This window comes from Lathamus discolor, chromosome 5, assembly GCF_037157495.1.
Source record: "Lathamus discolor isolate bLatDis1 chromosome 5, bLatDis1.hap1, whole genome shotgun sequence".
Classification (NCBI taxonomy): Eukaryota; Metazoa; Chordata; class Aves; order Psittaciformes; family Psittacidae; genus Lathamus; species Lathamus discolor.
This window is the reverse complement of record NC_088888.1, coordinates 23,181,438-23,206,442: the sequence shown is the minus strand read 5'-3', so window position 1 is coordinate 23,206,442 and position 25,005 is coordinate 23,181,438. Positions and strand designations below refer to the sequence as shown.

General features: G+C 47.5%; 2 protein-coding genes across 2 annotated transcripts in view; one reads left to right on the top strand and one right to left on the bottom strand.

The window, feature by feature from the left end:
- LOC136014912 (U6 snRNA-associated Sm-like protein LSm5) overlaps nucleotides 1-25,005 on the bottom strand; it is a 259,793-nt gene that overhangs the window by 64,531 nt on the left and 170,257 nt on the right. The gene's annotated exons all lie outside the window — the stretch shown is intronic.
- Nucleotides 2,897-9,724, top strand: LOC136015936 (heat shock factor protein 5-like). Its single transcript, XM_065682585.1, has 7 exons — nucleotides 2,897-3,473; nucleotides 4,418-4,786; nucleotides 6,638-6,726; nucleotides 8,449-8,808; nucleotides 8,894-9,035; nucleotides 9,517-9,609; nucleotides 9,660-9,724. The coding sequence occupies exons 1-7, from the start codon at nucleotides 2,897-2,899 to the stop codon at nucleotides 9,722-9,724; spliced, it is 1,695 nt and encodes a 564-aa protein (XP_065538657.1).

Below are 25,005 nucleotides of genomic sequence, written 5' to 3'. Positions count from 1 at the left end.
CCTCTTTCCCCTTGGAGCCGCTCCCCTCGCCCTGCGGCCGCAGTCCCTCTCCCGGCACTGTCTCTCCCGGCAGGTGCGGGCCTGCCCCCGGCTGGCGCTGCCCGTTCCGGGAGCGAGCCCGATGCCCGCCCTGCCCGCGCGGGCCGCGTGGCACCGGCTCCCTGTGACCGCCCGAGCCCGCCCGCGCCCCGCAGGCCTCTCCGCCGCGCACGGCCATTGGCCGCCGGTTCCCGCCGCGTCGCCGAGGGACGCCTGCCATTGGCCGCGGCGGCCCGGGGTTGCCGGGGCAACGCTGACTGGCGCCTGCGCGCGCAGCGGGGCCGCCTGAGCCGCGCCGCCGCTGGGGAGGGAGCGGGGGGCCCGTGAGGGGAGCGCGGAAAGAGCGCGGAGGAAGCGCCTCGCTGCCAGCCCGGGCTTGTGCGTGCCGGGGCCGGGAGGTGCGGGGCAGGGGCTCGGCAGCGTCTGTCCTGCCCTGAGGGACGCTGCCGGGTGTGCGCGGCTGCCCGCGGTGCAGTCCCGTGACACTTTAATTCTGTACCTGGGATAAGCGACGCTCGCTCCCGCTGCCCGTGCAAAAAAAAATCCAGGGGGGAAGGGCAGAAAACTTCCTCACTCAAAGCCATCACTAAAAACAAACTCCCCCCAAAATCAAATGAAACCCCGGGGGGGTGGGGAGGGAGGGTAAGAGGAAAAAAAAGGGGGAGGTGTCAAAAAATCCCCATCCTTGTGGGGAAACCCCAACCAATGGGGGGAAAATGGGGGGGGGGGGGGGAATGGGGAAAAAAAGTGGAGGGGGAAAACTGTGGGGAAAGCACCAACCAGAAGGGAAAATGGGGGTGGGGAAACAAGTGGGAAGGGAATGGTGCGTGTGGGAAACCTTGGGATAGAAACCTACGAACATGGGGGAAACAGTGGGAGAGAGAAAGGGGGAGGGAGGAAAATGGGGGGGATGGGGGTGGGGAAGTAGGGCAAAAAAGCGTGGAACAAAAAACACCATGGAAAAAACTCCAGCAGAAGTAAGAAAACCTTCGAAATAAACAAAAACCGACAAATAACCCCCCCACCCCCCTAAAAAAAAACCCAAGAGCCACCTCCGAAAAAAACACGAGGGGGCAGGGGGGAGAAAAAAAATCCCCGAAGAACTCTGGAGGGAGAGAAAAAAAAGAAACCTGTGGGGAAAAATCATTAAAAAGTGGTGTGTGTGTGTGTGAAAATGGGAGCTGGAGGGGAACTGGAAGGGGGAAAACGCGGGGATAAAATAACCGTGGGGTTAAAAAGAGTGGAACAAAAACACATGGGAAAAAATCTGGGGAGAGAAAAGAAAGGGAAAAAAGAAACCAAAACAGGAGCGGGGGCTGACACCCCAGTGGGTTGCGCTGGTGGTGGCACTGTTGCAGGGAGCGCTATTTGTAGCTGATGCCCAGCACCATCTCTCTGTCCTGGCAACTTAGGCTTAGCATCAGGGTCACATTCAGGGAGCTGGTGTCTCGGTCACTGAATAGTGGTGTCCCGTGAGGCTTTAGGGATGGAGTTCTGTGTGGGATAAGTAAGAGAGGATATCCATGTTGGTGGCACCCTTCCAGAGGGCTCTCCGTGTAGAACATGTCCAGCTATTTGTTTCTGTCCTAAGACATGAGGCTTAGGAGCAGGGCATGGATATTCACACATAGGGACCTGGTTTCTGGGGTGTCTGAGAGTGCTGCCCTGTGCGGTCAGACACAGGTGTACGTTTAGGTGGCTAAGCAGAGGTGGATTGCCATGTTGGTGTCCTTGTTGCGGAAGGCACCATGTTTACGTGATGCCCAGCACCAGCTTTCTGTTTCTTACTGTATTGTTAGCATCAGAATTTGGACGTTCACACTTTGGGAGCTGTTTTGAGGATCGTCAGTGCTGTTCAGTGAGGCTTTACAGGGATGGAGTTTGACGTGTGTAAGCAAGTGACGATATCCATGTTGGCAGCACGGTTCCGGAGGACTCCCTGTGTAGAACATGTCCAGTTACTTGTTTCTGTTCTAACACATAGCCATAGGAGCAGGATGTGCACATTTCCACTTAGGGAGCTTGGTTCGGTGGCGCTTGAGAGTGCACTCTGTAGGCAGCACAGATGCACTTCTATGTGGCTAAGCAAGGGTGGATTCCCATGCTGGTGGCTCTGTTCCCAAGCTATAGCTGTGTAGGTGATGTGCAGCATGAGCTTTCTGTCGTGGCACATCGAGTGACCTGGCATGATGGGAATGGTACGGAATAAGGGGTGGATACTGTCCTGGTTTTGGCTGGGCTAGAACCGATTCTCTTCGCTGTGGCTGGCGCAGTGCCGTGTTCCGGCTTGGTTCCGGGAATCACGCTGGCAGCGCACCGATGTTTTAGCTGTTGCTCAGTAGCACTTCGGCTGAGCAAGGGCTTTCCAGTCTCTCCTGCTCTGCCAGTGAGGGAGGGCACGGGAAGCCACGAGGAAGCAGAGCCAGGACACCTGGTACAGACACTGGGGGGAGACACCCGGAAGGCGCAGATGGCCGCTCGGGTCCGGCTGGGGATCGCTGATGGGGTGCTGAGCATTGTGCATCGCTGCTGGTTCGTGTTCCCCGTTCCCTGCCCAGCTCTAGAGGAGCAGTTTGCTGGAGAGCTGTTCGCAGCGACGAGGTTTGAGCTTTCCTCTCGTTGCTGCAGGTCGGGTTTTTAAGTTCTTGTCATGGTTCCGTTGTTGGGGCTGAGGGAGCGGGGAGCGGGCGAGGGCAGCGGCGGGGCTGGGGGAGCGGGGAGCCGCCGCGGGCCCGGCGGGCTCTGGCGGGGCTGCGGGTGCGGCCGTGCCGAGGCGAGGGGGTGGCGGGGCCGGCCCCGGCGGGCAGCGCGGGCTGAAGCCGGCCGCGGGCCGGTGTCGCTCCCCCAGCGCGGGCCGATGGGGCCGGGCGTTGCCCGGCGGCCGGTGGAGCGCGAGCGGCCGGGGCGTCCGTTGTCGGGGAGCGCCATGGAGGGCCAGCGGCTGCCCGGCGCTGTCAACCCCAGCCACTTCCCGGCCAAGCTCTGGCAGCTGGTGAACAGCCCGCGCTGCGGCTCCGTGCGCTGGGATGCCCGTGGCGAGGGGCTGCTCATCGACCAGCGGCTCTTCGAGCGAGAGCTGCTGGGCGCGGAGCCGGCCGGCGAGGGGGCGGCGCTGGGCGCCGACTTCTTCAAGACCAGGAACTTCGCCAGCTTCATCCGGCAGCTGAACCTGTACGGGTTCCGCAAGCTGGGGCCGGGGCCGGGGCCCGGGCCCCTGCAGGACCCGGCGGGGGGCGACGGCGGCAGCTCCGCCGGGCCCCTGCTGCACTTCCACAGCCCCCATTTCCGCCGCGACCGCCCCGAGCTCCTCGTGCGCCTCAAGCGCCTGACGAGGGCCAACAAGGCGAAGCTGGCGGCCGGCCCGGAGCTGCCCAGCCGCCCGCCCCAGCGCTCCCAGCGCCCGCCCTCGGCGCTCGGCGAGGCTGCCAGGCCCGGTGAGCTGGGGTGGCCCCGGGCTGCGGGCCGAGAAGCACTGGGGGCTGGGGGCTTCGTAGAGCGCCACCCCCGCAGGGAGCAGGGCTGCCGGACCTTGCTGGCGGCCGCTCAGCGCCGCCGCTGCGGGAAAGCCGTTGCTGTTGGCGCAGGGAGATGTGCTGCCAGCAGGCACGGGGAGCGGGGTTCGCGTGTGCTTCAGTCTGCTGCGAGAGGGCCTCTGTCGGGGGCTGCAGTAAGAGCACCCTCACCCCGTCTCTGTGGAGCGGGCACGGCCCTGCCAGGTGAACGCTACTTCTCCTTGAGGGGTTGCTCCAAAAGCTGTCGTTAAATCTGCGTGAAGCGATGGGTAACGCTCTGAGGGCAGGTACCGCTTCGTGAAACAGTAACTGAACCGGGTGAGCTACCTGGAAAAAAGCTGGCTCTGGGTTTGTTTTCCTTGACAAACTGACAGACTTGTGATGAGGGGCTCTCAGAGTCTCGTTTAGGATTTGGACGTTGCCCTTGCCTTGGCTGCCCGTGTGCTGTCAGCGCTGGAGCTTGGTAGAGCCCTGCTTAACGATTCCCCTTTCATTTCAACTCGCTGCCTGCTGTAACGCACAGCACTTCCTAAATGACTCGTGCCCGTTTAGTCAGCTCCTGCCCGTTTTGATTTACAAGAGCACATTTCTAGGTAGCGATCCCTTGCTCCTGAGGGCTTCAGGAGACTGAATGCTCCAGAGATGACTGTGTGTTGGCACAGCACTGATGTTCCTGTGTGTTCAGGTGGTACTGCTACAGCAGTTACTGTATGTTTAGGTGTAAGAATAGAGTCTGTTGTTGGATTAAGAGCATTGGAGCAAAGGTGGTCTTCCCAGGGAACGTCGTGGAGCCTTGGCTCCTCATCCTGCCTTTCAGGGCTAGTGAAAACTCCTTCCCTTAGTCCTCGTTTCCCTTTGTTTTGCAGGACTGGTGACTGCAGGACAGGCTCCTCAACCTTGCCGTCCAGCCAGCTTCTTCCCTTACTCCAACAGAGCGGCCTCCTGCCTGTACCCCCCTGCTTTCCAGGCAACGACTTCCCAGCAGCGCCCAGTCCCTTCCAGACCGTGGCAGGGTTCTGTTGGGTCGCTGCCAGGGCACGGGGCTTCCGCAGCTTTCCCAGGCCCAGGGGCTCCCTTTCCCGTCCTCCACCGGTGTTCCACCGAGGTCACGTACACCCTCCACACCGTGTTCTCGCTTCTGCCGCTTCAGCGAGGGGCTCCAGCTGCTGCTTCCCTTCCAGAACCCGGCAGCTGCGCGTCTCCAGGGCAGTGCTTGCCAGGCCCGGATCCAACACGTACGGCAAAAGTTCTCCCCTTGCTGCTCGGGAAGTTACCGCAAAGTGATGCATGAAATGTTTTTCCCCAGTGCTCTGTCACTGTGTGTGTACCTGACGTGCGTGCTTGCAGTGAGATGTGTGCTCCCTGTCCGTTACTTGCTACCAGCCGGTGACAGAATGTGCTTTAGCTGCTCCTTTCTTCTGGCTCTGATGAGGTGAACTGTATCAGAGACAGAAGAGCTTAGAAACGCCTTCTCTGCAATGAGCAGGGAAGGACAACAGCGTGTGGGTGAAGCAGGTGTGTGTGGAATCCTGATTCGCCTGGAAGACTTGAAGTACTACAAATGAATTGGCCCCTTTCCCTTTGCCGGCTGAGCTCATCAGTGGGGTTTCCACAGGTGCAGTTTTTCTTGCTGTTAGATCAGGCACTGCTGCAGCTGGCAAAAAAACCCAAGAAAAGGTGTTGTGAGTGCAAACCTTTCTTTCTGTGCACCATTCTGCACTTGAGACCCGTTCAGAACTGGTCACCAGTCTGGGCTGCTACACGGTTATGTTTGCTCTCCTCCCCTTGATGCACAGGCATTACAGCGCGTTTGATTCACGAGCTGCTTTCACTGTAAGCTCTACGAAGTGCAAGAGTTGTGCAATTTCTACTTTACTTGTGGCTTCTTATAGCCTGTGATCTGGACATTCTGTTTTACACTTGCCTTCTGTTTCACAAGCACTTTTTCCCTTTGGGTTTTTCCTTTTCTTCTCTTAGAAACTAGGCTCTTTGTACTGCGTGTTTGTTTCCTTAGGATGACTCCAGCAGGTTACAGCCAATCTCTCCTTTGCTCTCTTGCACTGTTTTTACAGTAGCCCTTTAAGTTTCTTTGGTGGTTTTCTTGGGTTTGTCCACGTCCTTTGGCGTTCCCAGGGAGTGAAGCCCAGGTATCCTTAGATTTTTGGCACTGCACAGAACTGTAATATGTTTGCAGGCCACAGACTGTTCTTCTGAAAGATGTCCAGATTTCACCCTAAGGTTGCTGAACATGAGCTTTTGAAGTAACAGGAGTCAGACACGTGTCTCGCGCTGCTGTGGAAGGATGTCCACTAGCTCGCTCCATGTTGTTTAGCTCTTGTGTATGTTGCTCCAAACTGGACAAAAGTTCACAGATTTCGTATGACAAAGGGCACTAGGTTTAGGTACTCAAATCCGTATCGGTTATCGTAGCAACTGTCTCGTGAGGAATCCCGCGGAGGTGTCAGGCATTGCAAAGAAACGGGTCTGATCACGTGGCCGTCTCAAGTCACACTCGTACCATTTAATTCCTGTGAACATGGGCCTAGATTTGATCTCATCAAGGATTTCTCTCTCGCCCGGAAGGACTGCAAATTTTAAAGATTGTCTGTCCTGCCAGCAGTGCCTTTCCTTGTACGTTCTCTCTGCGTGTCACCAAAACCTGAGACCCGCAGAAACTGCTTCATCTGCGGAGCTGCTTTTTGGAATAAGATCCCGTTTTCATTCCAGTGTGTGTGTGAACATGCAGGCCCTTCCTGTGTGAGTCCCCTTTCTGTGGTGTGGTGTGTTGAGACAGTCAAGCAGCCAAATCCAAAAGGTGATATTAAGATAGAGTGAATAGGAAGTTTCTGTGTGTGTGTGTGTTGGTTAATTCTACAAGACGTATGTTTGATCTGTGTCTACATACTTCAGAAGAAATATGTTTTAAGGTGGAGAGCTCAGTCTCTCAGTCAGTGGGGAGGTCATAATCCATTTCAGGGAGTTATCTTACGGAGTGGTTACTGCAGTGTTTAATGCAAGTAAGCAACAGAACTGTGCACACTGGGCACCGGTTCTGTCAGTCTGATCCCTGTGTTTGAATTTTGCAGCCACCCTGCAGTGTTTGCCCCCTGCCCAGGGAGGGCCTCTGACTGTCAGCGCCAGTGCTGCGGCGTCCACCGACTGCGGCTTTGTGCAGGTGAGTGCAGCGCACAGAGAGCAGGGGGAAGGGAGGAGACCCCGTGCATGGACCGCAGGGTTCTGGGCTTGCGGCAGGAAGGAGAGGACTTTGGGACTGCTCTGCTTTGGAAAGGGAAAGTAACGTGGTTTGCCAATGCCCATTCCAAAGCACCGCTTTGAAACACGAAAGGGGCGGTGCTGTAATGCAGGTAAGGTTTCAGGGCAGCGGCATAGCGGGTGTCCTCATCGGCGGAGGGTTTTTTCCCGTAAAAGTGTTATGTTTGACTTCACCATAATTCGCTTTAGTTCCTGAGTCTCCGTTTGTCTTTGAAGAAAGCCCTTGCCTGCACAAAATGGGATTCTTTAATGTTATGATACTGGGAATCAGCTCCACTTCTGTGCCCCAGACAGCTTGTGGCAGTCCTGAGTTTCATTGGATGCATGAGAAGAACCAAGCTGACTTTTGGAATTGGCCCCAGCTCAGAGATACCCTATCTAGGAGAGCTCCAGTGCTTCCTGTCAAGGCTTTCTAGAATTCTGGTGGAAATTGCCCCTCACTGGGTGGCCTGCCTTATGCAATACCAAAAGAGCCTCAGTAAACATGCCAGGGCTTCCTTTCGCATTCCAGCAGCATGGAGTTACTTTTTTTCCTCACAGGGGATAAGCAAAGCAAGCTCTGCTGGTGTGTGCTGAAAAAGGGTTGACCTGTGCAAGCCTGATTGTCCAGTTTCTTGTCTTGCAAATACCGACCTTTTGTCCTTTTTGCGTGTTTTCCTGTTTTAATATGAGCTTACCCAAGCTGGGGAGGTTATGGCCAGGGTAACGTTGCTGTGAGGCTAGAAATAGCCAACAGCCAGTCGTGCCATCGATAGGCTGGTGTTTATTTTCCACGCGGTGCATCCTTGTCCTCTCTCTTCCATCGTGAGCTGCTTTTCCCTCCAGCACATGAGGATCAGTGTGAGTGATGGGAAGTCACAGTCACATCAGTTCCGATGTCAGAAGGCTGAGATCAGTGTCTGGGATAGCACATGGTCCCAAAGGAGTCGTCAGGGGGTGGCGGTGTGTCTAGATTGAAAGGTGATAGAAATACACGGTCGAAAGGGTCTTCCTTGGAGAAGCAAGTCCCACGGAGAGTCAGAAGAGATGGGCTGGTTACTTAACCAGTAAGTGGCCTGGTAGCTTCCTGGTTAACCACTTCCTGGTTAGCGGTTGCTTGGATTGTGCAGCCGCAGGCAGGGAACTGCCGGTCAAAAGGTGCTGGTGCATCTGGGCAGAGGTTGGTGGAAGGTCCCCTGCGTGTGAGCAGTCCAAAGGCAAGCAGGGGTGTAAGCCAGTGGTGCCAGGTCAGTGCCTGACTGCCTCTGAGCAGGACAACAGGAGCAGTGTGCAGAAGGGATCAAACGGGCTTGAGATTTCCGAGCCTTAGTGTAGCCTCGATCACTTCTCCGGGAGCAGGGTGGCAGGGGCTGTGCGGGTGGTACAGAAGACAGTGCTTTGGCTGTGGATCTCACTGAGCTCTGGCCAAGAATCAGTTTACCTCGTGTGTGCTCTGGGGCAGGCACTTCCCCGAGGTCCTGCTGAGGGATGCAGCCAGCTACAGCCTTGATCATCCTGCCCTGCTTGTGTCCTCATCATCAGTAAGCACTTGCACGGTCCTCAGAAGTGGGAAAATCTGTCAGCCCTGACTGAAAATGGTTGTGATTTTTGGATCTAGCAATTCCCTGTATTTTGTTTCTCGCAGAGTCCTGACGTGCAGCCACCTTCTGCAGCTGAATGCCCGCCCTCTGATGGGGCACATCATGCATCTGAGGGCGAGGAGAAGTTGCCGGAATTCAGTTACCAAGATGTGTTTGAGATTTTCAATGAGATGTGTGCATCACGCAGCGCTGATGTGGTGACACCGGAGCCTGCGGAAAGCTGGGATGGAGAGCTGCTTGAAAGCTACCTCAATGCGGCCATAGAAAGCGCCGCTGCTGCTGAAACGGCGCAAGACTCTGTGACCACACAGGGAGCCCCTGAAGAACGGGGAGAAGGACTGGATCCCACCCCAGCTCACCAGTCCGAAATGGCTGTTGTGGAAGCACTGTTCAGTGCAGAGCACGTAAGTGCTAAATGGAGGTAAAACTCCCTGGGAAGCTATCGCGTGATCTTTGGGTTTATTTCGGTTTTGGTGTGTTTATTCAAAGGAGAATGCGAGTGTAGAATGCGGATCTCTGACGGAAGAGAGAGAGCTGCCATCAGGAACCGAGGCGGCGAAGAAAGCTGCAGAAGAGCCAGGATCCCCTGCAAAACGTCAGTGCAGGAAGAGAAGACAGAGCTCACAGCAGGGTAAGTCCCTGGTAAGAGATCCTGCGTTTGTTAGAGGTGGCCAAGACAGCTGCTCTGAAACTCTTCCAGGAAGGGGAGATCACAAGAGCTGAGTTACTGTCTGCAGTGTAAGTACCTCACCGGGCCTTCAGTTCAACCATTACACTCGTACGAGCTCTTAGCGTACCTCCCGACAGGCTTCTATAGATAAGCTGGTGCCGAGGACTCCTGGGGGGAGAAGGGAATAAATTCTATCAGTCAGTAAAAGCTGAAGCTGCGGGAGTTGTGTCAGAGCCCTGCACGGCACTGAGATGCAGGCTGCGGGTATGTTTGCTGGAGGGTGAGAGTGCCACAAAGGGAGCACTGACGAATGAGGTGACCGTTGAAGTAAGAGGGGAAAAGCCCCGCACGCTGCCAAAGTGAGTGCACGAGTCCAACCTTTCTGGCTCAGCTCACTAAAGACGTTTCAGAGCAGCCTGCTGGTACGTGTGCTGAAACACAGGAGAAAAGCACCCTCAGATTCCCAAGTGGCAGGCCGCCTTTGGCCAGGTCGGACTGTCCCCGATGGCAGCACAGTTGCTGCGCGTGCTGCCAGGTGAGCCGCAGGCAAGGCCTGATGCTTCCTGGGTGTCGTTTGCTTCCTAGACCCCCACGAGCCGGAAGGTGGAGCCTGTAAGCGGGGCTGCTTCTGGAGGAAGACGCCAGAGTGAGGAGCGGTGAACACGTGGAGCAGCTGCCGGCTGGTTCCCTCCTGCGAGTGCGGCAGCAGTGCTGGGCACGGAACTGGGGCCTGGGTTCAGGGTCACGCCTCTTCTGTTTCCGGACTTTGAAGTTACTGATAGCTTTAGTCATCAATTCGTGTGTTACTGATGGCTTTATTCATCAATTTGTGTGTTGTTTATAGCTTTATTCATCAACTTGTGTGTTATTGATAGCTTTATTCCTAAATTCGTATGTTATTTATAGCTTTATTCATAAATTTATGTGTTATTTATAGCATTATTCATAAATCTGTATGTTATTTATAGCATTATTCATAATTTTTTATCTTATTGATAGCTTCATAAATTTGTATGTAATTTATAGCTTCATTCATAAATTTGTAATTTATAGCTTTATTAATTTTTTTATGTTATTTATAGATTTGTTATCTTTAGCTTTATTTATACATTTATATGTTATTTATAGCTGCATTCATAAATTTGTTATAGCTTTATTCATAAATTTTTATGGTATTTCTGGCTTTACTCATAAATTTTTATGTTATTTATAGCATTATTCATAAATTTGTAGGTTATTCATAGCTTTATTCATATATGTGTATGGTATTTATGGCTTTATTAAAAAATGTGTTATTAATAGCTTTATTAATAAATTTATATTATTTATAGGGTTATTCATAAATATTTTATTTTAAGCTTTATCAATAAATTTATACTTTATTTATAGCTTTATTAATAAATTTATAGTATAGGGTTATTCATAAATTTGTTATTTTAAGCTTTAGTAATAAACGTATACATTATTTATAGCTTTATTCATAAATTTATGTGTTATTTATTGCATTATTCATAAATCTGTATGTTATTTATAGCATTATTAATAATTTTTTATCTTATTGATAGCTTCATAAATTTGTATGTTATTTATAGCTTCATTCATAAATTTGTAATTTATAGCTTTATTATTTTTTATGTTATTTATCGATTTGTTATCTTTAGCTTTATTTATAAATTTCTATGTTATTTATAGCTGCATTCATAAATTTGTTATAGCTTTATTCATAAATTTTTATGGTATTTCTGGTTTTACTCATAATTTTTTATCTTATTTATAGCATTATTCATAAATCTGTATGTTATTAATAGCTTCACTAATGTGTATGTTATTTATAGCTTCATTCATAAATTTGTTATTTATAGCTTTATTCATAAATTTATATGTTATTCATAGCATTATTCATAAATTTGTAGGTTATTCATAGCTTTATTCATATATGTGTATGGTATTTATGGCTTTATTAAAAATGTGTTATTAATAGCTTTATTAATAAATTTATATTATTTATAGGGTTATTCATAAATATTTTATTTTAAGCTTTATCAATAAATTTATACATTATTTATCGCTTTATTAATAAATTTATATTATAGGGTTATTCATAAATTTGTTATTTTAAGCTTTATTAATAAACTTAGACATTATTTATAGCTTTATTCATAAATTTGTATATTATTTACAGATTTGTTATTTTTAGCTTTATTTATAAATTTGTTATTTATAGCTTTATTCATACATTTGTATGTTATTTATGGCTTTATTAAAAAATTCATGTGTTGTTTATAGCTTTATTAATAAATTTATGTTATTTATAGTGTTATTCATAAATTTGCTATTTTTAGCTTTATTAATAAATTTATACGTTATTTATAACTTTATTCGTAATTTTGTAAATTATATCTTTATAAATTTATATGTTATTTATAGCTTTATTAATAAATGTGTATTTTAGTCATAGCTTTATTCATAAATTTCGGTGTTGTTTATAGCTTTATTAATAAATTTATGTTATTTATAGTGTTATTCATAAATTTGCTATTTTTAGCTTTATTAATAAATTTATACGTTATTTATAACTTTATTCATAATTTTGTAAATTATATCTTTATATTTTACAGCTTTATTGATGTGTATTTTATTCATAGCTTTATTAATAGATTTCTGTGTTCTTTTTAGCTTTATTAATAAATTTATGTTATTTATAGTGTTATTCATAAATTTGCTATTTTTAGCTTTATTAATAAATTTATACATTATTTATAAGTTTATTCATATTTTTTTAAATTATATCCTTATTTATGTTATTTATAGCTTTATTAATAAATGTGTATTTTATTCATAGCTTTATTAATAGATTTCTGTGTTCTTTATAGCTTTATTAATAAATTTATTGTTATTTATAGCATTATTCATAAATTTGTATGCTATTTTTTAGATTTATTAATAAATTTATACGTTATTTATAACTTTATTCATAATTTTGTAAATTATATCTTTATAAATTTATATGTTATTTATAGCTTTATTAATAAATGTGTATTTTAGTCATAGCTTTATTCATAAATTTCTGTGTTGTTTATAGCTTTATTAATAAATTTATGTTATTTATAGTGTTATTCATAAATTTGCTATTTTTAGCTTCATTAATAAATTTATACGTTATTTATAACTTTATTCATAATTTTGTAAATTATATCTTTATATGTTACAGCTTTATTAATGTGTATTTTATTCATAGCTTTATTAATAGATTTCTGTGTTCTTTTTAGCTTTATTAATAAATTTATGTTATTTATAGTGTTATTCATAAATTTGCTATTTTTAGCTTTATTAATAAATTTATATGTTATTTATAACTTTATTCATAATTTTGTAAATTATATCCTTATGTTATTTATAGCTTTATTAATAAATATGTATTTTATTCATAGCTTTATTAATAGATTTCTGTGGTCTTTATAGCTTTATTAATAAATTAAGTTATTTATAGTGTTATTAAGAAATTTATATTTATAGCACGATTCATAAATTTATATGCTATTTATAGCTTTATTAATAAATTTATACGTTATTTATAACTTTATTCAGAATTTTGTAAATTATATCTTTATAAATTTATGTTATTTATAGCTTTATTAATAAATGTGTATTTTATTAATAGCTTTATTCATAAATGTCTGTGTTGTTTATAGCTTTATTAATAAATTTATTGTTATTTATACCTCTGTCCATAAATTTGAATGTTACTTATAGCTTTATTAATAAATGTTATTTACAGCTTTCTTCACAAATTTGTATGTTATTTATAGATTCATTAGTAAATTTATCATTATAGCTTTCTTCACAAATTTATATGTTTTTTATGGCTCTATTAATAAATTTGTATTTTATAGCTTTAATAAATTCATTGTTATTTATAGCTTGATTCATAAATCTGTATGTTATTCATAGCTTTATTAATAAATTGTTATTTATAGCACGATTCATAAATTTATATGTTATTTATAGCTTTATTAATAAATTTATTGTTATTTATAGCTCGATTCATAAATTTGTATGTTATTTATAGCTTTATTAAATTTATTGTTATTTATATCTTTCTTCACAAATTTGTATGTTTTTTATAGCTTTCTTAATAAATTTATTGTTCTTTATAGCACTATTCATAAATTAGTATGTTATTTATAGCTTTTTTAATAAATTTCTTGTTATTTAAAGCTCTTCATAAATTCGTATGTTATTTATATCTTAATAAATTTATGTTATTTATAGCTTTATTAGTAAATGTATTGTTGCTTATAGCTGTGTTCATAAATTTGTATGTTATAGCTTTATTAATAAATTTATTGTTATATATAGCTCTATTCAAAAATTTGTTATTTATATCTTTATTAATAAATTTATTGTTATTTATAGTTTTCTTCACAAATCTGTATGTTATTTATAGTTTCTTAATAAATTTATTGTTATTTACAGCTCTATTCATAAATTTGTTTTTATAGCTTTCTTAATAAATTATTGTTATAGCTATATTCATAAATTTGGATGTTATGTATAGCTTTATTAATAAATTTATGGGTTATTTATAGTTTTATTAGTAAATTTATTGTTACTTATAGCTCTGTTCATAAATTTGTTATTGCTTTATTAATAAATTTATTGTTATTTACAGCTCTATTCAAAAATTTGTATGTTATTTATAGCTTCCTTAATAAATTTACTGTTATTTACAGCTCTATTCATAAATTTGTATGTTATTTATATCTTCACAAATTTGTATGTTTTTTATTGCTTTCTTAATAAATTTATTGTTATTTGTATCTTTCTTTGCAAATTTGTATGTTTTTTATAGCTTTCTTAATAAATTTATTGTTATTTATATCTTTCTTCACAAATTCGTAGGGGTTTTATAGCTTTCTTAATAAAATTGTTCTTTATAGCTCTATTCATAAATTTGTATGTTATTTATAGCTTTATTAATAAATTTATTGTTATTTATAACATTCTCGATGTTTATAGTGATAATAAATCTTATGGTTTAAAGAGCCGTGTTTGTGTCTTGGTATTAAGAATAGTGCTGGCATCTTTGTACTAGACACTGTCAATCTGGTCTGTGCTCTCAGCATTGTCATCCCCCCTGGACTTTGCAATCCACGTTGTGGGAACTATTAATAACTGTACCTCCTGCTTTTTCTCCTCGGAGGACCAACCTATGGGGGAGACGTCCCCCCACATCTTCCACCTCCCCACCAGGCTCTTTACGGTAGCATTTCAGAATTTCAGACACTTCAAATGTCCTTTGAATACCCATGAAACCAACCTGCTCCTCTGCTGGGAACCAGCGTGTTGCTGCGTATGGTTCAGGTCTTGCTTAAGGGTAAACAACGATGTGAGCATACCCCCAGACATCTTTCCCCGAGGCTGTACAGTTACGGGAGCAGGGTGTGTGGGATCGTATGGGCAGGTACCTAGGCCAGGGGCCCCTGCAACGCTGTGGAACTTCACCCCTGAACAAGTGCAAAATCCAGGAGAACTACTCCATGAGCCAGCAATGTGCTCTTGCGGCCAAGAAGGCAAATGGCATCTTAGGGTGCATTAGAAAGGGAGTGGTTAGTAGGTCAAGAGAGGTTCTCCTCCCCCTCTACTCAGCCTTGGTGAGGCCGCATCTGGAATATTGCGTCCAGTTCTGGGCCCCTCTGTTCAAGAAGGACAGGGAATTGCTTGAAGGAGTCCAGCGCAGAGCCACAAAGATGATTAAGGGAGTGGAACATCTCCCTTATGAGGAGAGGCTGAGGGAGCTGGGTCTCTTTAGCTTGCAAAAGAGGAGACTGAGGGGTGACCTCATCAATGTTTACAAATATGTGAAGGGTAGGTGTCAGGATGATGGAGCTAGGCTTTTTTCAGTGATACCCAGTGATAGGACAAGGGGCAATGGGTGTAAACTGGAACATAGGAAGTTCCACGTTAACATCAGGAAGAACTTCTTTACTGTAAGAGTGACAGAGCACTGGAACAGGTTGCCCAGGGGGGTTGTGGAGTCTCCTACACTGGAGATATTCAAGGCCCGCCTGGACAAGTTCCTGTGTGATGTACTGTAGGTTACCCTGCTCTTGCAGGGGGGTTGGACTAGATGATCTTTTTAGGTCCCTTCCAACCCTTGGGATTCTGTGATTCTGTGATTGGCTGGGAAAAGCATCGTCCTGGCAATACCAGAGAGGCAAAATCAGCACAACGTGCTGGGGCCTGCCCCTTGCCCACCGAGCCCTGCTCAGCACTATCCAGTACCCTCAAGGAGAAAAGGTCCCTGGATCTCATGGCAAAGCAGCAGGCAGTGCTTCTACCCCAGCCCCAGCAACCAGCACTGCGGCTACTGCAGCCTCAGCAACAGCACTCCAGCCATTCCAGCCGTGGTGACAGACACTGCTGCTGCTCCAGCCCTGACAGCAGACGCTGGCGGCCACTCCAGCCCTGGTAGCAGGCACTTGGGCTGAACCAAAGAACCAATCTGTGCCGTTATCCGTTGCCCCTGTACAGAGAAGAACTGGACACGAAAGTCAGCTCGTGTAGAGACAGAGGACGGCGCAGGGCCAGCGCTAGAAAGAGAGGAGGAGGCAGAACCAGAGGGAAGCTCTCGCTCCCTGTCCTGGCTGCTCCGATGCTGGGATAATGGAGCTGGCAGCCTGGAATTAGAGGGTAGGGAAGCCAAGCATCTGGGCTCTCTTTGTAGGTAAGCAGGTGTTGACCACACAATTGGAAAAGGGACCCAAACCCTCAGGCTCTTAAGCCCCATTCGAAATCATTCTTCTTGCGGGTCGCATGATAGAGAAAGCTCACAACCGGACTGTAATTTGGGATGTGCATTCTCCAGACCCCACAACACCTGAGAAAGCTCGTGTTTGTTTCTTACTGGTTGGTGGAGGCATTGCTGTTCCCTTGCTGATCACGTCTGTGCGGATCTGCTGACGTCCGTCTTGCCGCTTTATTCCCCAAACCTGAATCTCCTGGTCAGGTCCCTTGACCTTGCTCCATCCTATGGCAAAAGCGGTCTTGGGAAGGCTTTGGATTATTTTCCTCCCTGTCTAAAAAGCTTCTGCTGCTGCTGAACGGTGTCACACCGTGTCGGTGTAAGGTACTGCAGGTGTTGTGGGGCTTCACCCTGTTGCAGTACTTTCTGGATCAGCCCATGGCAGACGGTAGGGCTGCCTTTCCATCCCTGCGGCACTCGATTCCAAGTGTATTGGACGGCCCTCCGAGTATCAGCAAACTGGCCTGCACTCTGCTGCCAAAGGGATTGAGACAATGCATCGGCAACGTCAATTGTGCCATCCCACTTGGCTGCCTTTGACTCTCCTACCCCAAAGCAGGCTGGGATTCCCCGATTCCCTGACGTGCGAACGTCGGTCACTCTCCGCTGCTCGTAGGTGGCCGTGATGCCCTGTTCCGTTGCCCAGGCTGAGCTGTGACCCCTCGCACGCTCCAGCTCCGGACGAAAGGCGCAGAGGAAGAGCAGCCCGTGAGGGACCTCCCCGAGCCGGCTGGGCAGAGGCTGGTCCCCGTGCGGCGACTGCCGGAGCATCCCTGGGTGCCCAATGGCCACGGGCACGATGCTGCCGCCAGCACAAAGCCGTTGTGGTTGCAGTGGAGAAGCCCATCGTCACCGGGCCACCACGGTGACCGTGGGGTATTCCAGGAGCGAGAGCCCTGGAGTGACCAGTGCGGAGGAGACCTCTCCCTCGGGAAGCTGCATCTCCCCTGGGTGCCGAGCGTTGAGCCGGCGGGGTTTGTGTTAATAGTGCGCAGTGTGGGGAAGGCGGGCATCTCGCTTGTTTTCCATGCGGACTGAAATAAAAGGAAGCACTTGATGTGACGAAGCCATCCCTTTATTACGGAACTGCGGGATGAAGGATGCTGCGAGCGTGCTGCGGAGCACAAGGGCGGCTGCTGCGGGGCCCAGAGGTTTGCCTCCCAGCGAGACTGACGCTGCAGGTTCCCCAAGGGCTCCCCGAGCCGCGGTGCCCAGGAGCAGCCCCCGAGAGCAGCACGGGGGAGGCTGGATCCAGCCCTACGAGACGGGGGGGACGACACGAGCCTGCGGTTTGCCCGCGAGGAGCAAGGGCGGCGCTCACCGGGGGGAGCGGGCGGGACGGGGCCCGGGGCACGCCGGGCAGAGGCGAGGCCGCAGGGAAAAGGGCTCAAGGGAGGAGCAGGCTCCTCGCGGGGGGCTCGGCCGCGGTTCGGCCGCGGGGATGCTGCGGCCGGGCGGGGGGGGCATGATCCCGCTGGCTCTCGCCGGCTCGGAGCCCTCCCTCCGCCGCTCCCCGAGTCCGTGCCCCCCGCTTCTCCCCAGCCCCCGGGGCCTCCCGCCGGGGCTCTCCGCGCCGCTCCGCTCCGCTCCGCTCCGCTCCGCTCGGCTCTGCCGCTCCCGGCCGTGGCGGCGCTGGCCGAGCCGCTGCCGCTGGGTCTGGCGAGGCAGCACCGCCCCCTGCCTCTCCCCGGCCCGCCCCCAGGCCCCGCTCCGCCCGGCCCCGGTCGCTCGGCGTCGGGACCCCCGAGCCGCCGGTGCGCGGTGCGGCTGCGGGGGTGCCCGCGGCGGCACCGGGAGAGCGGTCGGGCAAGGTGCCCGTGGTGCTGCTGCGGGGGTGGAGCCGCTGGCCGGGGCACCGGCGGGGAGTGCACGCCCGGAGCCGCGGCCGGGTAAGGGAGGGGACGGCTCCGCTCGGCCCGGAGCGGAGCGGGCGGTGGGGGCCGGCGGGGGCCCCGCTCGCAGCGGTAGCGGCCGCGTGTGGCGCACAGGGAAGGAGAAGGAGCCCCTGGAGCGGCTGCACCGCCTGGGAGCGCTGCTGGGGAGCGGCGGCTCCGGGTCCGTGCCCTCGGGGTGCGCCCGTCCGACAGCGCCCCGGTAAGTGGCGGGGAGGCGGCGGGGGTGCCCGGTCCCGGTGTGTCCGCGAGGGGGTCACCGGAGCATCCCCCAAAGCATCTCAGTGGAGAGTGGTGTCCTGTGAGAATTTAGAGATGGGCTTTTAGGTGTGTGAGTGAGTGAGTGAGTGAGTGAGTGAGTGAGTGAGTGAGTGAGTGAGTGAGTGAGTGAGTGAGGATATCCGTGTTGGAGGGGCTGTTCTGGAATGCACCATCTGCGGGACATGCCCAGGTCCTGGTTTCTGTCTTAGCACATTAGTCTTAGGAACAGGGTCTGGACATTGGCACATAGACTGCTGAAGACTCGGTCACCAGAGAGTGGTGTCCAGTGAGGCTTTATTTACACAGATGGAGTTTCACACGGGTGGAGTTTTAGGTGGGTACATAAGTGAGTTTATCCCTGTTGGTGGCACTGTTCCTGAGGGCTCCCTCTATGGAACACGTCCAGATTTTTGTTTCGTTCCTAACACATTAGGCTTAGGAGCAGGGTCTGGACATTTGTATTTAGGCAGCAGGTATAGCAGAAAAACCTTTTTGTTCCATTCAAAAGATTGCTTTTCAGCTCTTCCTTTTTCTTACACAGACACCAAGCTGGATGGGTTCCCCTTAAGGCAGGAGTGAGGCCAACAGCAGGTAGCCATTAACGTGGATGTGGATCGTGATGGGCAATATGCAAATAAACCTGATCTTGAAGAGATGGTGAGGAAGAACTGACTGTCTTCTGAGACTCCTATGTATTATATTATAAGGTATGCTGTAATGCCTGGACAGAAAGTCAACCCCTGCCCATGACCAGAGGGGGCACTGCGCAGGCGCAAAGGACCTTCTAGCTCATCATAATACGAAGCGGGGACAGAATACGAAGGGGGATATGTATAGGCGTTAGGGAATAAATGTAAAGGAAAAACGACCCTGGGTGTGCATGCTTTGGAGGAACGATCCCCATGCACCTCAGCGCTGAATAAAGCATACCTACTTTACAACTTGAACGAGTTGTGGAGTCAATCCGCGTATCATTGTGATAAAGGACCAAGCAGAAGCCATGAATCCAGGCTCCTGCATTGTATTGGCATCTTCACCTGCATCTTCTCCACTGTCTCCATCAATCCCATCATCCGTAAGTCGTTCCTTTAAAAACAGAAATTGAAGCAATTCAGCTGCTTCTTTTCAGAGTTCTAACACAAGGTCACCAGCAGACTCTGCTTATTTCTTCCATATTATGATGGATGCCTGTTTGGACCCCTCTTATCAGGTCTGGATTTTATCAGTTGGTGGGATATAACTGGTGCTGAATATGCAAAGTCACACGCAGTGATCTTAGTAAAATTATAAAAACAAAACTAGAATGATCCTTAACAGTCATGATTTCATTATCATTATCCTCACAACAGCACAAGCAGTTCTTAAGCATACACATACACAATATATACAAGTACAATATACAAGTACAGTCCTTTGAGTAATGTCTGGATGGATTTCAAAATGATAAGTGCCTCATTCTGTATCAAGGCATATGTTCTTAGTATCAATTGCGTTTCTTCTCAGGCCTTCACAGTTCTAGTTGGAAAGGCTTCTGGCCAATCTGAAAAGATATCCGTTAGTGCCAACAAATATCTATATCCTCCTTTTCTTGGCAGTTCTGTAAAGTTGATCTGCCTCTGTTGTCCTGGTTTGTTGTCCCTCCCAATTTGACCCATTTTGGGTTTAGGATTACTTTTGGGGTTTGTTTGGAGGCAGAGATCACACTGGTGAGTTACCTGTTGAATAATAGCATAATTTTGCTTATCAAATATTTATATCGACTCCCCAGTGTGTTTTGATGTGCATTCTTTACTAAGGACCAAACGAAGATGAGGGAACAATTATCTTTCCCTGTGGTGTACTAGCCCACCCTTCATCTTGACCTACAATTAATTTCTGATCTTCTTTATTATAGTTTGGCTTACCTTTTAGAGAAATTTTCCCATCAGGAATTAAAGCTCCTTCAATTGTTATCTCACCTTTTGCAGCTTCTTTTGCCTCTCTGTCTGCCAGCTCATTTCCCTCCTCCAATTTTGAGCTCACCTTCTGGTGTGCCTTGATGTGCATAATTGCCACATTCTCAGGTAGTTGGACCTCTTCCAACAGTCTCAGTATTTCTTGTGCATGTTTAATGTTTTTTTTTTCCTCGTGAATTCAACAGTCCTCTCCTTCCAAACGGCACCATGTGCATGCACAACTCCGAATACATATCTTGAGTCTGTATATGTGGGAACCGCCGGGAGACGAGCTCATCAGATGATGACCAACAAGTCTCAGTTTATTGCTAAGCAGATGGATCCTTATATACCTTGCATACAGAGATCATTGGCTTATAGCTTTTACATGTTACAAGATCATTGGTTTATAGCTTCTACATTTTTGCAGCTACACCGTGCACCCCCCCCCCCCATTCTCCTTCTCATGCACTTATCACTTAGTGGCCTTGGCTGTGATTGGTCATAGTATGTTGGTGTTTGCCGGTGTCCTTCATTTCCTCATTATCTGGCATGAGAGGTTTGCACCATGTTCTACACAGATGTCTTGTTTCAGCTTGTTGATGGGAGCATGACCTTTTGACCTTTTTCGACAAGCCAATCCTCCACATGTATAGACATTTATGTTTTTTCCTTTTGCCAGCTCCAGAGCTCTAGTCAGAGCAATCAATTTCACCTTCTGTGCAGAGGTGTTTATGGGTAACGGTCTGGATTCTATTACTTCAGCATGTCGTTTTCCACTGATGATATAGCTGTTCCCAGTAAACCAGGTTTCTGCGTCGTCTAAAGGGGTATCTTTCAGATCCGGACGACTGGAATATGTGGCCTCAGTAGTCTCTGCTGAGGCTTGCTCCACCATGATGGCTTGATATTTCAGAAACCTTTGTGGGGAAAGCCAGTGCCCGCCTTTCACTTTCAGCACTGCAGACACTGTATGGGACACCAGCACATTTTCTGCCCCAAGGTAGTACAACTGCTGCAACGGCCCTGAGGCATCCAGGCCATCCTTCAGCTGCAGAGTCCAATTGCTTACAGGCCCAAGTCCTGTGCTAGTATTCCTAAGGCAATTTCTTGTTTCTTATTGGGAGAAAAGAAAGAATGGTTTACTCACATCTGGGAGTCCTAAGGCCGGTGCCGACCTCAAGGCGTTTTTAATTGGTGGAAGGCTTAAGTCGCTTCTCTTGTCACTGAAGATTCTTGTTGTAGTGCATATAGAGGCTTAACAATTAGTCCATGATGGTAGATCCACAATCTACACCATCCTGTCATACTGTCCAGGCCACACAGGCCTCTTCTGTCTGGGTAGCTATTAGGATGTCATCTATGTACTGCAGTAACTTCTTCCGGTGGGGCTTCCCAGGGTAAGTCTTTTGAAAGTTGTTCTCCAAACAGGGTGGGACTGTTCTTAAATCCCTGAGGCAACACCATCCACATGAGCTGGATTTTGCACCTACTCTTAGGGCTTTTCCATTCAAATGCAAAGATTTTCTGGCTGGCTTTGTGGAGAGGGAGGCAAAAGAAAGCATCCTTCAAATCTAGAACAGTAAATCAAGTTAGCTCTGATGTTAAGTATGTTAGCAAAGTGTATGAATTTACTATTACCACCCGGTATTACCCATAAGGTTTACAAACAGGTAAAATAGGGGTGTTAAAATCAGATTGGCACTCTTTTAGCAGTCCTAGCTGTAGGAAATTCTCAGTCATTTGGAAAAAATTCCTTCCCTATCTTCCCTCTTCAGGGGGTATTGTTTAATCCTGACTGACTGTTTTCTCTCCTTGAGCTTATCTGTATAAAATTAAGCTTTTAACATCTCTATATACTGTTGGTCCTTTACTTTTAAGGTGATCTCGCCTCCTTTGAAAGTAATGGTCGCTCCCAAGTGTTCTAACAAACCTCTCCCCAAAAGAGCTTTTGGGGAGTTAGGCATATACAAAAACTTATGGATGCCCCATTGTTTTCCCAATTGATATTTTAGTAGTTTACAAAAATAAGCCTTTTCACCTTGGCCAGTCGCCCCTTTTAGCATCATATAATCGTCCCCAAAGGCATTAAAGCTTTGTTTAAAACTGAATACGTTGCACCCGTATCAACCAAAAATTCCGTTTCCCCCTTCTTTTTTTTTTTTTTGAGGGAAAGCCCTCATCCAGTCGGGAAAGGTTTTGGGGGGCGAAGGGACAGGGGAGAAAAGTGGGGCAGCGGTTTGGGGGAAAGGCAGTGTGGGAAACCCCACCAACCAGAAGGAAAATAAAGGGTAGGGGAAAAATGGGAGGGGGAGGTGTGTGTGTGTGGAAAAAAGTGGAACAAAAAATATGGATGAAATCCAGCAAAATTTAAATAAAATATTAATAAACTAGAAAATAAGAATAAAGCAAAAGCCAAAAAAATCTTTTGGGGGAAAAGTCACAAAGCCTTAAAAACCTTAAAACCAACGAAAACCGCACCACCCCCAGCCCCTCACCAAAGGAAAAAAGGAAAACAAAGCCACTAACCTGTGGAAACAAAAAGGGGAAACCAAACCAGGCAAAAACCCCAATCCGGGGGGGGGGGGGGGGGTTGGGGGGGGTGCGGTGTGTGGAGGAGAGGGGAAAAAAGGGGAGGAAGGAAACGGGGAAAAAAGAAAGCCCCCAGCAGCCGGTGGAGATAAAAAAGCGGGGGTGGAAAGGGGAAAAAACTGGGGGGGGGGGGGGGTGGTAAAAAATGTGGAGCAAAAAAACGTGTGTGTGTGTGGGGAAATCCAGGAATAAAGAAACCAGAAAAAAGAAGAAAAAAAAAAAGGGGAAAACCCCACCAAAACCCAAACAAACAGAAACTCCACCCAAAATTCCACACCAACTTGGAGCAAAATCCCAGCCAAAATAAAAAGGGGGAGGGGGGGCGCGCAAAAAAAACCCCAACACCGTGGGGAAGAAATCAACCAACCAGGGAGGAAAAAAAAAAGGTGGGGAGGCGGAGATTTGGTGGGGAGAAGGGAGAGGGGGGGAAAAGTGCCGGGGGGGGTGTGGGGGGATAGCGACGGACTGTGTGGAAAAACAGCACCAGCCAGAACGGGGGAAAAAAAGTGCGAGGGGGAAGGGGGGGAAGTGGATAAAATGCATTGATAAAAACCATGGATAAACTCCAGCAAAATATAAATAAAATAATTTTAACTTTTAAAAAATGGAAAAAGGGAATAAAGAAAAAACAAATCCCAAAAAATCTTTGTGGGAGGGGGAAACAGAAAGAAAACGCAAAACGTCACAATCCCAGAAACCCCACAAAAACCACACCACCCCCCACAAAAACCCCCAAACAAACAAAAAGCACGAACCTGGGGGAAACCCAGCAAATGAAAAGGAAGGGGAAGGGAGAAAGCCCCAAGAACAAGAAAAACCAACCAAAAAACCCAACCCCGTGGGGGAGGGAAAGGGGGGGCCGGGGGGGGGAAGTGTGGAGGGGAGGAGAAAAAGGCAGGGGGACTCCCCCCCCCCCCCCCAACCGGTGGAGAGAAAAAAATGGTGGGGGGGAAACTCGGGGGGGTTAAAAAATGTTGAACAGAAAAAGGTGGGGAAAAAAAAAAATCCAGGAAAGGAAAAGGAACATGGAAAAAACAGAAAACCAGACCCAAGCAAACAAAACCTGCACCCAAGCCGCACACCACCTTGGGAAGAAAAGGGCCAGTAAAGAAAAGGGGGGGGGGGGATGGCAGAAAAATTCCTCACTCAAAGCCATCACTAAAAACAAACTCCCCCCAAAATCAAATGAAACCCCGGGGGGGTGGGGAGGGAGGGTAAGAGGAAAAAAAAGGGGGAGGTGTCAAAAAATCCCCATCCTTGTGGGGAAACCCCAACCAATGGGGAGAAAATGGGGGGGGGGGAGGAATGGGGAAAAAAAGTGGAGGGGGAAAACTGTGGGGAAAGCACCAACCAGAAGGGAAAATGATAGGGAAAAGCTGCAAGTGCTACACAACCGGGCAGACTCGATGCTTCTTGCCAAAAAGATTAGGCTTTATTAAAAAATATGCCTATTGCTTATCTTTAGGGATCTGTAAATCTATGAACGGGTATGATGGCTTGTTAGCATCAATATTTAAACACAGGTATGAAAAATGTCCTTCAGCTGAATGCCAAAGTCAATTAATTAATTGCTGGGCAACTCCCAAGGATAAAACACCTATTAAAAGCCAACAGCAAGCCAGAAATCTGGAGGGAGGGTAAGAGTCAAAAAAAGGGGGAGGTGTCAAAAAATGCCCATCCTTGTGGGGAAACCCCAACCAATGGGGGGAAAATGGGGGGGGGATGGGGAAAAAAAGTGGAGGGGGAAAACTGTGGGGAAAGCACCAACCAGAAGGGAAAATGGGGGTGGGGAAACAAGTGGGAAGGGAATGGTGCGTGTGGGAATCCTTGGGATAAAAACCTACGAACCTGGGGGAAAAAGCGTGGAACATAAAACACATGGAAAAAACTCCAGCAGAAGTAAGAAAACCTTCAAAATAAACAAAAACCGACAAATAACCCCCCCAACCCCCCAAAAAAAAACCCCAAGAGCCACCTCCGAAAAAAACACGAGGGGGCAGGGGGGAGAAAAAAAATCCCCGAAGAACTCTGGAGGGAGAGAAAAAAAAGAAACCGGTGGGGAAAAATCATTAAAAAGTGGGGGGTGTGTGTGGGGTGTGTGTGTGTGTGAAAATGGGAGCAGGAGGGGAACTGGAAGGGGGAAAACGCGGGCATAAAATAACCGTGGGGTTAAAAAGAGTGGAACAAAAACACATGGGAAAAAATCTGGGGAGAGAAAAGAAAGGGAAAAAAGAAACCAAAACAGGAGCGGGGGCTGACACCCCAGTGGGTTGCGCTGGTGGTGGCACTGTTGCAGGGAGCGCCGTTTGTAGCTGATGCCCAGCACCATCTCTCTGTCCTGGCACCTTAGGCTTAGCATCAGGGTCACATTCAGGAAGCTGGTGTCTCGGTCACTGAATAGTGGTGTCCCGTGAGGCTTTAGGGTTGGAGTTCTGTGTGGGATAAGT